General features: G+C 33.4%; 1 protein-coding gene and 1 pseudogene across 1 annotated transcript; both read right to left on the bottom strand.

Annotated features, from left to right (window-relative positions):
- Positions 1-1709: 1709 nt before the first annotated feature.
- Positions 1710-11716, bottom strand: LOC126691185 (sorting nexin 2B-like; annotated as a pseudogene).
- On the bottom strand, positions 11713-13056 carry LOC126691184 (stemmadenine O-acetyltransferase-like). Its single transcript, XM_050386247.1, has one exon. The coding sequence runs from the start codon at positions 13054-13056 to the stop codon at positions 11713-11715; it is 1344 nt and encodes a 447-aa protein (XP_050242204.1).
- Between the last annotated feature and the right edge of the window lie 294 nt (positions 13057-13350).

The following is a 13350-nucleotide window of genomic DNA, read 5'->3' as shown; positions in this document are numbered from 1 at the left end:
TTGGCTTCATTTTCTAGATTTATATTTTGAGGTCAAAACTTATTTTTTTTCACTTTGCATTCTTCTTTTATCTTCTAGTTGTAGCCGTTGGGTTTTGTTTAAAGAGATGAAGATGTGAAGGGGATTGAGTTTTGTTTAAGGAGACGAAGATGTGAAGTGGAGAGAGTACTTACAGTAGTCGTTGTGCATTTTTCTAAGCATTGAATTTTGTGGGTCCCACAACTTTACTTAACATTGAGTTTTTGAATTGAAATACCACTAAGAATTTCTAGCCAAATGCACTACCAGTAGAGTTATGGAAAAATTTTGAGTCAAAGATATAAGAATTGGGTAATGAGTTTGAGTAATGAGATTTGAGTGTTAAGATGTAAAAATTGAGTTAGCACCAAACCAAACAGGCCCTTACGTTTAGCGTATAGTTTTTTTTTTTTTTTTTTTTTTTTTTTTTTTTTTTTTTTTTTTGTGAAGTTTAAAACAGCACTTTTGTTTCAACTTTTATAAACACGGTTGGATAGTAATAATCATTAGCTTATGGATATCTTAAAAAAAAAAAAAAAAAAAAAAAAAAAAAAAAAAAAAAAACTTATTTTACATTTTTAAAGACTACTTTATTTATTTTAACACATTATTTTAAAATTCATGTTATATCTCATTTTTTTTTACTTTCAACATACAACCTATAAAACTAAGGCGTAAATGCTCTTTTCGTCCCTATATTTTGGGGTCATTTCTATTTTGGTCCCTCCATTTCTATTTTACCACTTTTAGTCCTTAATCCAATTAACGCTTGTTATTTTAGTCCTTTCCGTCACTCAACTAACAGAAAAAGCTGACGTGGCAAACGGAGTGTACTGTTGACACAATAAATGCTGATGTGGCGAATAAAATAATAATAAAAAAATTATTTATTATTTAATAAATGCCAAGTCAGCATAAAATAATAACAAAATAATAATAAATGCCACCTCAGATCCATTTTAATTGATCAATTTAAAAAAAAAACAGAATTAAAAATAAAAAACACATGAATTTAGATCTAACATCCTCTTCATCAAGAACACAGAAGAGCACAACCCAGAAAAAATCATTCAAACCCAGAAAATCAAACACAAAGAACATAAGAAAATCAAACTCAGAAAAATCATAAATGAATATTGTACAAAACAAAATCAATCCACATATATACATAAACCAAATTAAAAAAATAAATAAATAAAACTTGAATTTAGATCTGGTAACAGAAAAAGCTGACGTGGAAAACGGAGTGTACTGTTGACACAATAAATGCTGATGTGGCGAATAAAATAATAATAAAAAAATTATTTATTATTTAATAAATGCCAAGTCAGCATAAAATAATAACAAAATAATAATAAATGCCACCTCAGATCCATTTTAATTGATCAATTTAAAAAAAAAAAAAAAACAGAATTAAAAATAAAAAACACATGAATTTAGATCTAACATCCTCTTCATCAAGAACACAGAAGAGCACAACCCAGAAAAAATCATTCAAACCCAGAAAATCAAACACAAAGAACACAAGAAAATCAAACTCAGAAAAATCATAAATGAATATTGTACAAAACAAAATCAATCCACATATATACATAAACCAAATTAAAAAAATAAATAAATAAAACTTGAATTTAGATCTGGTAATTCGTTGGTTTCTCCATCTTCATCTCTCTGTCTCTCAAACATAGAAAAGAAACAAAACAAATCTAAAGTTGGGCTTTGAATCTAAGGTGGAAACCCAGATCATTCACTCTCTCTTTCTTTTCCAAGAACTCCTTGTCTTCCTCTACCACAGCTGGTTTCGAGCCAATCCAATCATTGGCCATGGATTGCTTCAACTCCTTGAACAACCTCAACAAGTCCCTCCCTCCTTTAGCCGGCTGCACCACCTCGTGCGGCGCCAATATGGTGCTCTCCCCCATTAACTGCTTCGACAGCTTCACTGCCCCATCGAGCATCCTCGAAGCCACATCAGTAGTTGTCGACAATGGCAGCTTCCCCTGAACCTGCAAAAACACCTTCATCTCATCGCTTCTCCTAATCATCGGATGCGCCACGAGTCTCTGGAGGTACTTCTCTAATGCCACCCTCCTCTACTCCACGAATTCCTGTTTCTGCATCACCTGGCTCTCCACCACGCTCTTGTCCGGCCGGGGTGATATGAATAGCCCTCAGTACGACTCCAATAAGGAGTTCTTGAAACCGTTCTCGTCGCGACATTACTTCTGGCACATCTGGCAGTACCATCGGAGCTTTTGGAGCCCCTTCGCTTTGATCCGATTCGCGATCGCTTTTGGGGTTAGGAACTCGTTCTTCCCCATTCAGATTTGTAGCTGTGTTGTACTATGATGGATTTGATTTCTTTGCCCTCAATGGCGAAATCGAAAATAAACGAAGAAACCCTAAAATCCTAATCCAATTTCCCCAAATCCGATTCCAAAAGAAGAAAAAAAAATTTCAGAACCCAAATTTCAAAAAAAAATTTTGGGTTTGGGTTCTGAAATTTTGTCCATGTAATTGTGGGTTATGATTTTGCTGATCTAGGTTTCCACCTTGTTCAGATTTGGTTGTAATTGTTGTATTCATGGTTTGCTGTTAGATTCAAAGCCCAACTTTAGATTTGTTTTGTTTCTTTTCTGTGTTTGAGAGAGAGAGATGAAGATGGAGAAACCAACGAATTACCATATCTGAATTCAAGTTTTATTTATTTATTAATTTGGTTTATGTATATATGTGGGTTGATTTTGTTTTGTACAATATTCATTTATGATTTTTCTAAGTTTGATTTTCTTGTGTTCTTTGGGTTTGATATTCTGGGTCTGTATGATTTTTTCTGGGTTGTGCTCTTCTGTGTTCTTGATGAAGAGGATGTTAGATTTAAATTCATATGTTTTTTTATTTTTAATTCTGTTTTTTTTTTTTAAATTGATCAATTAAAATGGATATGAGGTGGCATTTATTATTATTATTTTATTATTTTATGCTGACTTGGCATTTATTAAATAATAAATATTTTTTTTTATTTTATTCGCCACGTCAGCATTTACTGTGTCAACAGTACACTCCGTTTGCCACGTTAGCTTTTTTTGTTAGTTGAGTGACGGAAAGGACTAAAATAACAAGCGTTAATTAGATTAAGGACTAAAAGTGGTAAAATAAAAATGTAGAGACTAAAATAGAAATGACCCCAAAATGTAGGGATGAAAAGAGCATTTACGCCTAAAACTAATATAATATAAAGGGGCAATTACACTCCCCTCTTTTAAGGTTTGGGAAAATGACACTCCATCCAAACTTGAAAGGGAAAACACTTTCCCCCCAAACCTCAAGGGGGCAGAATTACTCCTAATATAAAATAGGCGAAAATGCACTTTTGGTCCCTACATTTTGGGCTTATTCTCAATTTGGTCCCTAAATTGATTTAGCTCCTAGGTTAGTCCCTGATTTTTAAAAATCGTTTTTAAAATAGTCCCTGCCATCAACTCAGCGACAGAAAATGCTGAGGTGGCAAACGGCATGTCCTACTTGCTAACATGGTGTTGACATGGATATTAAAATATTATTAAAAAAACTTATTTAGCATTTTTGAAATGCCACGTCAGATTTAAATTAATAAAAAATTAAAAAAAAATCCAGGTCAGAAATTTTAAAATAAATAAACATTAATTTAATTAAATTAAGAAAAAAAAATCTTTTTCAGTTTAAAAAATTGAGTTCCTATCAATTCAAATCGAAAAGAAAGGGCATTTTCTCTGGAGACGAGGAGGTTTTGGTTTTGTGCTGAGTTTGAGTGGTCATGACCGCCAAGTTCTCCATCTTGTAGCCCCTGTACTCCGATCTCACAGGCGGAGGAGGAAGACTAGCCGGCGAAGGAGGAGGGAGGATGAAGCTGAAGTTAGTCTTGGCTTTAGGACCATGGAGGCTGAGGGCGGCCTCGTCGTAGGCTAGAGTGGCTTCCTCTGTCGTGTCGAAGGTGCCCAACCACTTACGGGTCTTCTTCTAGGGGTCTCGGATCTCCACCGCAAAACAGCCCCACGACCTCTTCCGGACGCCTCTAGGTTTGGGGTTTGAACGGGTTGTTGGTTTGAATGGCTTTTGAGTCTTGGGTTGGTTTCAAAGTTTCGGTGGTGTTGTTTTGGTGGTCGGTGGTGTTGTTTCATTGGTCGATGATGTTGTTTTGGTGATTGCATCGAGTTTGAATGGGTTGTGGGTCATAGGTTTGAATGAGTTGTGAATCATGGGTTGGTTTAAGAATTGATTTGTGATTTGGTTGGCTAGTTTGGTGGTTCAACGGTGGTAATGGTGGTGGTTCTGTGGTGATTGGTTGAGATATGGGTTTGGGGTTTGGTTGAGATCTGGGTTTAGGGTTTGGTTCTTTGTTCTGGATGTTGATGGTGGTAGTGGTGGATGTTGATGGTGGTAGTGGTGGTGGCAGTGGCAACGGATGGTTTGGGTTTTGGATTTGGAATTTGGATTTTGTTTGGGTGTTTTGAGTTTTAGTATGGGTCTTGGGTTTTGTTTGAGTTTGGGTTTGACTCTCGGCGGTGGGTGGTGCTAGGTTGATTGGCGGTGGGTTTTTGGTGGTGATTTGTAGTTGTTGTGGTTGGTGGTGTCGGTGATTGTGGTGGTTGTTTTGGTTGTTGGTGGTGGTTTCAGTTTGTGGGTATGGATTTTTTGTGCTGAGATTGATTTTGAGTGGGTTAGTCAATTGGGTTTATCTTGATTTGGAGAAAAACATGAAGAATGAAGTTTATGTTCTAGGTTGGAGGTTTCTGGGTTGGACATTTTTTTGGGTTGGAGGTTTGATGATTTTTTTGGGTTGGTTTTCTCATGTGGGTTTGGGTTTGATGATTTTTTCATGTTCTGGAGGTTTCAATGGAAGAAAGGATTTTTTATGAAATTTTGCATTGTTCTGGGTTTGATTGTGCTCTTGTTTTGGGTTTGATTGTTCTTGGATTTGGGAAGAACATGAAGAACAAGTTCATGTGTTCTTACCTCCTAAAAAATAATGAAAGCAATAATAATAATAATAAAATTAGATTTAAAAGTTTGTGCTTTTTTTTAAATTAGTTTGAATTAAATTGAAATTGAAAAATATAAATTATTTTTATTTTTTTAATTAAACTAACATGGCTTTTTTTAATTCAGAAAATGCTGACATGACATTTAAAAATGTTAAATATATTTTTTTATTATTATTTTATTAGCCACATCAACAAACAGTGTATTCCGTTTGCTACCTCAGCATTTTCTGTCACTGGGTTGACGGTAGGGACTATTTTAAAAACGATTTTTAAAAATTAGGAACTGACCTAGGAGTTAAATCAATTTAGGAACCAAATTGAGAATAGGCCCAAAATGTAGGAACCAAAAGTGCATTTTCGCCTATAAAATAATTTCCACCAAAAACACCACACTAACAACAAAAAAAATCATTATTGATCTCTACCACAACAATAACCTAAAAAACCACAGTTGATCACCACCATAGCAAACCAAAAAAAAAAAATTCAACCAATCTAAGCTATATCAAACCCCAAAAAATCATTGCAAATCCAATCAATTACCACTGATCTCAGCCATAGAAGACCAAAAAAAAAAAAAACTCATCGGAAACCCAATCAATCTCAAATTGATGCCTACCAACCACAACCACCGACCTCAGCTATGGCTAACCCAAAAAAAAAAATACCCATAGGAAATCCAACCAATCTCAACGCCAAAAACCACCACCCACAACCATCGAAACCTAAGAATCACAACCCCCACCACCACCACCACTGCATGCCACCCAAAACCAAATTGAAAACCCACCAAACAATGCCACCACACTAAATCACAAACTCTGAGAGAGTTGGACGGTCATCTAGATGGTGGTGGCAATGAGTGGCAAGAGGCGGAGAGAAGACTAGGTTCATCTAGGAGAGAGAGAGAGAGAGAGAGAGAGAGAGAGAGAGAGAGAGAGAGAGAGGAAAAACTATTTAAAAAAAATAAAATAAAACTTGCTATAGTAATTGTTATGTTACAAGTACTCAATTACTATAGCAAGTCTAAAAAAATTTTAAAAAATAGAAACCCAAATGAAGTTTGGTTTTTGTGGTTTGGGGTTTAAAATAACTTTTTCTGAGTTTTAGAAACTCCAATGCTAGTGCTCTTTATGACTATTATAAATGTATACACTAGCCTCATTGCATATGCTTTATGGCTCTTTTTTATTTTTTGGGGCCTTGTGTCTTAATTTATCATGCATTATAAATTGAAGTTTTTTTTTTTTTTTGTCCACCAATGTTATGTATTTGTGAACTACTGATATGGTTAGTCATTAGAGTATCATGAGGTTAGCACCGATAAATGAACAACAAAATAACATTTAAATTATATGTTTGTGTGTGGATGTGTTCATTTTTAGGTGCTAGCCTCATAAAAAAATTTTCTGTATCAATAGTTCAAAAATGCATGATATTAGTGCACAAACACGTAAATCTCAAATCGAGATGCATGGAAAATTATGACATTAAAAGATCCTCAAGGCATGTGGGAAGCGCATGCGATGAGACTAATATTCCATAAATATCATCCACTTTATTTCTAATGCGATTGTTAATTGATTAAATTTTCAAACATTAATATACTTAGAATTTGAACTTTTAGAAGATAATTCATACTTAATGGTTCTACACTATTATTGTGCTCAATCTTCTCTTTTTATTTTGAGATGTAGCATGAAAAAATTAATTCACCCACAAAAGCATAAATCTCACTACACCTTTAAGTGCATTTGTAATTGAAAATACATCAATCCTAAACAGGGATGAAGCTAAGATTTTGATTTTTTGGGGGGGGGGGGGGGGGGGGGGGGTGTTGGCGCTAGAGTTTAAAAAAAATGAAAATTCACTTTTATATTTCATTATGTAATTAATCATTCAATTTGTTGGGAAATATAGACCCTGGTTGATAAAATTAACAAGTTTTAAATCCAAGTTGTTAATTAGATTTATTATGAATAAACCTTGTTAAACAAACAAACATCAATATCATGCACAACGGAAAATTAAATAAGACAAGAAATGATGACCCAGGAAAACCAATGAAACAAACTAGTTTCACAGTAAAAAAACCTGGGGGGAAATCTTCCCGAAAAGCAATTCACTATAATAAAGAGAAGTTTCAAATCTAGTTTAAAACCTTTGTCCCTAAACTCTACAATTCCCGTAGATGAACTTACAGCAGAAACCTTCTACCGCTTAAGAACCTCTGAACTCTTCAATATATGAAAGCCGTCATTTTTGCACGAATCCCAGTACGTGACTAACACACCAACTTGAAGAAGATGTTGGCTGCAAAGTTTTTTTTTTAATTAAAATTTTTTCTAATAAAATAGAATTTAGGTAGTAATCAAATTATAATTTTTATCAACTTAAAAATTATAGTAAAAATTAAAATCATATATTCAAGAACCATGTTGCTGGTTTTTTAAAAAAATTATGATTTTCATCAATTTAAAAATGATAGGAGAAGAAAAATTATATCCATTTTAAGAAAAATTAAAAAAAAAAAAACTTCTACAATTTAGTGAAGTGTTGTAACCAATGCTTCTAAACTCAACTTTTATTTTATATATATATATATAAAAAAAAATGATCTATAAAAAAAAATTTAAAAGAAGGACCTATAGCCCAACCCAAGAAGAATAAGAATTTGAGGGTCCTTTATATTTCGTTTTTTTTTTTTTTGGGCTGGTGTTTGTTTTTATATTAATAATAATGATCTATTAAATAAATAAATAAAACCTATAGCAGCCCCAAAAAAATGAAAAACCCTAGCCACTATCATCTGAACTCTCTTTGCTCAAAAAATTAAACAAAAAATAAAACTCTTCTCTCTTTCTCATTCTCTCTCACTCTCTCACAGCCGCCGCCGCCAAGGCCTCCCGCCACTGCCAGCCTCCACCTCGTCCTCCACCCACAAACGCACACCTACAAGGTATGATCGATTTGATTTGATTGCATTTTTATTGTATTTGTTTGTGGGTTTTTGGTTTGGTCCGTGACTTTTCGTGTTACCTTTGTCTGTTTTTTTTTTTTGGGAGGGGGGTGTTGAACAAACTGAAAATAAATAATAAAAAAACAAAAAAAAAAAATACTCCTTACGGCGGCGTCGCTGCTTGGCTTAAAGGCAAGACTTGCTCTCAATGTCATGGGCTTTGGCTCTTGAGCATTTGATTGAGCGATTGGGGATCAGACGGGTAGACGATGACACGTGTGTCGAGGCACAATCAGTCCAGATAAATGGACCGCCAAGATCAACTACAAGATTGATGGGAACAAGAGGAGTGCCATGATGAATTCTGGACACATATTGGAGGGTTGTAACATCTTTGGTGATGGGAAGAACTAGAGCATTTGGTAAGTGAAAAGTCAGAGCTTGAGAGTTGAGATTTGTGAGTAAGGTACACAATAAGAAGAAGAAACTGAATTAAAGAAGCCATAGAAGGAAACATGTAAGTGTGTGAGAGAGAGAGAGAGAGTGATTGGGGTGTGTTTGTGAAGAGGAAAAAAAATAGTAAATGGTAGTTAAAGGGTGTTGCGGTGGGATTCTGGCTATGATTGAAAGGATAAGGTTCTCTCTTGATACCCACTAGGAAATAACAAATCCGATTTTTTGTGGATGTTGGCTAAGTAGTAACTTTGATAACATATAAAAATGTACGTACACATGGTTCCTTATAACTTAGGCAGCATTTCATTGCATTAAATAAGAAATTAATAGTCAAAATCAGATAAAAAATTAAAAAATTAAAAGTAATTCTAGAAATACAAATGTTTATTATTATTATTATTAAGATCGGTAAATGGGTTACAACTAGTGTCGGCACTCGGCACTAAGCTTTTCTAGTACTCATTCATTGATTATATAAATATATATATATATATATATATTAAATATAAATTAATATTCAAAATCAGATAAGCACGTAGCTTTTCTAGGACTCATATATATATCTATATATATATATATATATATTTTTTTTTTTTTTTTATAAAATAGGTTGAGTCATATTTTATTGATGAACATAGCTTGTGTCAAATTAGGTTATCTACATTATTCCTTTTACATTTTAATAACTTATAAAATACTTATTTTGCATGTCCTACTTTCATTGCGGGTCCTACTTTTATCTTTTAGATAAAGATTTGCAAACTTAATTACTACTACTCTGGGTAAATTCTGTTTTAAAAAATATTGTTCCTATTGTGTATGATTTCTAGGAATTGGAAATAATTATTAATTAATGTCATCTTTAGCATAAAATTGAGGTATAACAAACTTTTTTTTTTTTTGGAGAATGTATAACAAACTATTATTGATAGCAAAGAAATACCAAATTATTATTGTTGGACTTATCATTGTTATTAGTATTTTTTCCCCTCTTTAATTGTAACTTTTATTTTTAAGTGATCATAACTTTAAGCAAAGTGAAAATTACCTATTTCATAACTTTAAGCAAACTGAAAATTTAAAACTTTTATTCACATGGGTTAGTGAGTAATATTATAGTTCCAGTGATATGCAAAGTCTTTGAATGTAACAACCTATGATCATGGATGACTTAGCTTAGAGTCTAGATCTATTAATTAACAATTAAACCCAAGATTAAATGACTTGTAACATGACTGATAGAAGGAAAAAATCACTTTTGTTAGGTTATTGCTTTATACTTATATCTCTCTCAGGTTTTAGTCATGCATGTTCATGACTTCATTTTGTTTTTTTTGTTTTTGTTTTTTTTTTTTTTTTCCTCTCATTTTGTCATTTTCTTATAAGGTCTGCCCTTAGAAAAATAGAGATTAGTTTTTAAACATATTTCTTAAATTAAAGTTCTTAGGATATCTATTAGCTTTTCCGTTCTTACATATAGTATGTTTGTATATTTTTACATTTACCTAAATATAAAATTAAAAAATCAAATTCATAGTCAAAAATATATCCATGAGGACCCTGCCCATTTGAATTTTGAACGTGAATGCAAGTTGAGAACATTTCTATTTTCTAAGAACTAAGAATTATAATTCCCTTGAAACACAAGATCTCCTCTTTTTTTTTTTTTTTTTTTTTTTTTTTACTGAATCATAATTCTCTTAAATGTTTTGGTGTTGTTTGGGTAATCTTGTTAATGTTTTGTACTATTGTTTGGCTTATGAGGCCAATGATTTTGTTTGGGGGGCTAAATTTAATTTTGTTGAGTTCAAATCCTATATGAAGCTCAAATATACCTTTAGAAAAAAAATTCCCAAAATCCAGGGGGACCACTACCCCCTTGGTGGCTTCATCCCTGATCCTGAACTATGATGAAAAAAAGGTATTGACCTTTAGGAATAAAAAAATAAAATATGAGAGGGTAGAATTTAATAATTATAACTTTAGCCTCCTCAGGAAGCTTGCTCAAAGACTTTTCGGGCTAAGGTTTTTTTAGAGAGTAAAGTGAAACATCAACACAAACACCAACCTCAAAATCTCATTAATATATAAGAATATGGAGATTTATTAGAATGAAGTTCAACCCACTTCCTTACTTTTTGTCTCTTCTCCTAATTTTCGCTTTTTTCAAAAAAAAATTAATAATCTTTTTTTTGCGCATGCCATGAAAAAATAATCTTTTTTTTTCTTTCTCAATATATATATATATATATATATATATATATATATATTCGCTTTTCTCCCACTTTCTTTGCACATGCCGTGAAAATGAAATATTAGCAATAAATAGAATAATAGTTCAACCCACTTGGCCACTTCCTTAATTTTGTCTCTTCTCCTAATTTTCGCTTTTCTCCAAAAAAAAAAAAAAATCAATAATCTTTTTCTGCGCATGCCATGAAAAAATAATCTTTTTTTTTTCTATTTCTCAATATAAACATATATATATATATATATATATATATATTCTCGCGTATATTCTCGCGTTTCTCCCACTTTCTTTGCGCATGCCATGAAATATTAGCAATACAACCCACTTCCTTACTTTTGTCTCTTCTCCTAGTTTTGGCTTTTCTCAAAATAATAATAATAATAATAATCTTTTCTTGCACATGCTATGAAAAAATAATCTTTTTTTTTCTATTTCTCAATATATATATATATATTCGCTTTTCTCCCACTTTCTTTGCGCATGCCATAAAATATTAGCAATAAATAGAATAATAGTATATCACCCTACCTCTTTCCATGGAAAAATGATAGACTACAATTTTGTCGCCTACTGTTTATCAAATATTATCAAAAATGTGAATGGCCACCAATAATTTTTGGGCATGGAGCTAAACTGTTGTCTAACCAACCAAACAGGGGTATACTTGAGCACTTGACACAATCATAACTATTAAAATAAAAAAAAAACTCAACTTTCATTTCATCATTATCATTATATTATATATAGTAGACAAGAATATGAAGTCAAACAGCTTTAGGTCCTATATAGCTGACTCCTAATATATAATAATAAAATAAAATAACTCAATTGTTATACATTAATATACTATGATCGAACCAGGCCAAAAGCTAAATTGATGCAAACCAATTGTATGCAATAATAACATAAATATTATATGACTCTCTGTCTTCAGCATGATATAGTAACCTACTAACCTCTAATTCGCAAAAATTCTGCAGGAGTTGACGAATAAAGATTTCGCCTCATTGGCTTAAAACACTTGGGTTTAAAGTAGCAAAGGCAAGGAATTCAGGATTGTGCTCCAATATAGCCATAGCTTTTTCATCTAAGGACACCCATGCCTCAATCCCATTGCCAGAGATGGTATTTTTAAGTACAGTGATATTCATAAACCCCGAACCAAGTTCTCCATAGACCCCTGTCCAAATGGGTTTTCCCCATCCAAAATCGAGATCATATAATCCGAACGTCAACCAACTGCTGAAAGCAAAAAAATCTGGGTTTTCTCTGGAGAATAGTACCATTTCAGCTTTCTGATTTAGGTACTCGATCGTGGCTTTTAAATCTTCACGACCTTGCAGAATGCTCACTTCACTATTGATTTTCGAAATAGTTTCTCTTAGGGTTGCCACCAAGCCACGCAGCTCGATCTGATCTGTCGACCCTGGTGAGTTATAATCATAGGCTGCTAATGCCCACCAAAAGAGATTACCTATAGAATAATCCGACAAGTGTGGATTTGTTTTTTTTCGGATGTTTACTGCTTGGCCCAGTATAGATGGCCTTGGAGAACCAGATGTTAATCTAGAAGCAGCTCTTGCGTGTTTAAAAATGAAACAAGACACTGATTCAGTTCGGCTTGGGTTTTGCACTCGTTCACTCTTTGCTTTCGCCTTTAGAGTAGCTATGGCCTTAGCATCAAACACAAATCTCCCTGTCTTGCACTTGCTTCCATTGAACCAAAGCCTTTCTATTAAAGGTGCAACAATATGAGGCAATATATCTTGAGGGGGAAAGTGTGATGATGATGCCTCTGAAAAATTAGGATGCACTAATTTGTTACTATGCCCGCCTGCAGTGGCTGCCCAATTGTTGAGGAAAGCACTCATGGTGATTCCATCTATGATCTTATGTGAGATGCACAAACCGATTGCTATTCCACCACAATCAAATATATTCACTTGTACTGCTATTTGGGCAGTTTCCATTGGGTTTGGTTCTTTGCAAAGTGGGCGGAAAGGAAGAAAATGGTTTAACAACTCCGTTTTAGGATGTTCAAGAAAGTCAGAAAGACAGCAACTGACTCGGGCCTCAGTAAATGGAATGCCCTCATCATAATAATCAATGAAAAGGTTGTCTTTCATCCTTCCAGAAAATGGGTAGAAGGTATTTAGGGTTTCTGAGAGTGAGTTTTTTAGGTGATTGGTTGAATGAGTATGGTTCTTAGGGTAAAAGAGGGTAAGTGGGATATAGGTTGTAGGAGTGAGCTGGTCCAACAGAGAGAGTTTGAAGGGTTTTAGATGATGAATTGCTAGTGATGATGGTCTGATGATTTCTCTTGAAATGATATCAACATCCATCATCATTTTTTCAAACAAAAGTTTATCTGGTGTTGCTTTACCTTCACAAAGATAGCTAAGAAAAAGGATCCTATTCCCTTTTATAGAGACACTGAGGGTGTGTTTGGATAGAACTTATTTTACTGAAACTGAAAACTGAAAACTGAAAACACTGTAGCAAAATAATTTTTAAATGTGTGAATAGTGCTGTTGGACCCATTTTTAATGAAAAAATTGATAAAAAATGAAATTTGTGGGTCCATAAACAGTGCACGGACCCACTGATGGACAGAAAAGTCAAAAAAATCAGGGCCAAACAGT

This window comes from Quercus robur, chromosome 7 (assembly GCF_932294415.1).
Source record: "Quercus robur chromosome 7, dhQueRobu3.1, whole genome shotgun sequence".
NCBI classification, from domain to species: domain Eukaryota; kingdom Viridiplantae; phylum Streptophyta; class Magnoliopsida; order Fagales; family Fagaceae; genus Quercus; species Quercus robur.
Note: the sequence above shows the minus strand (reverse complement) of the source record. Positions and strands in the feature narration are given on the sequence as shown.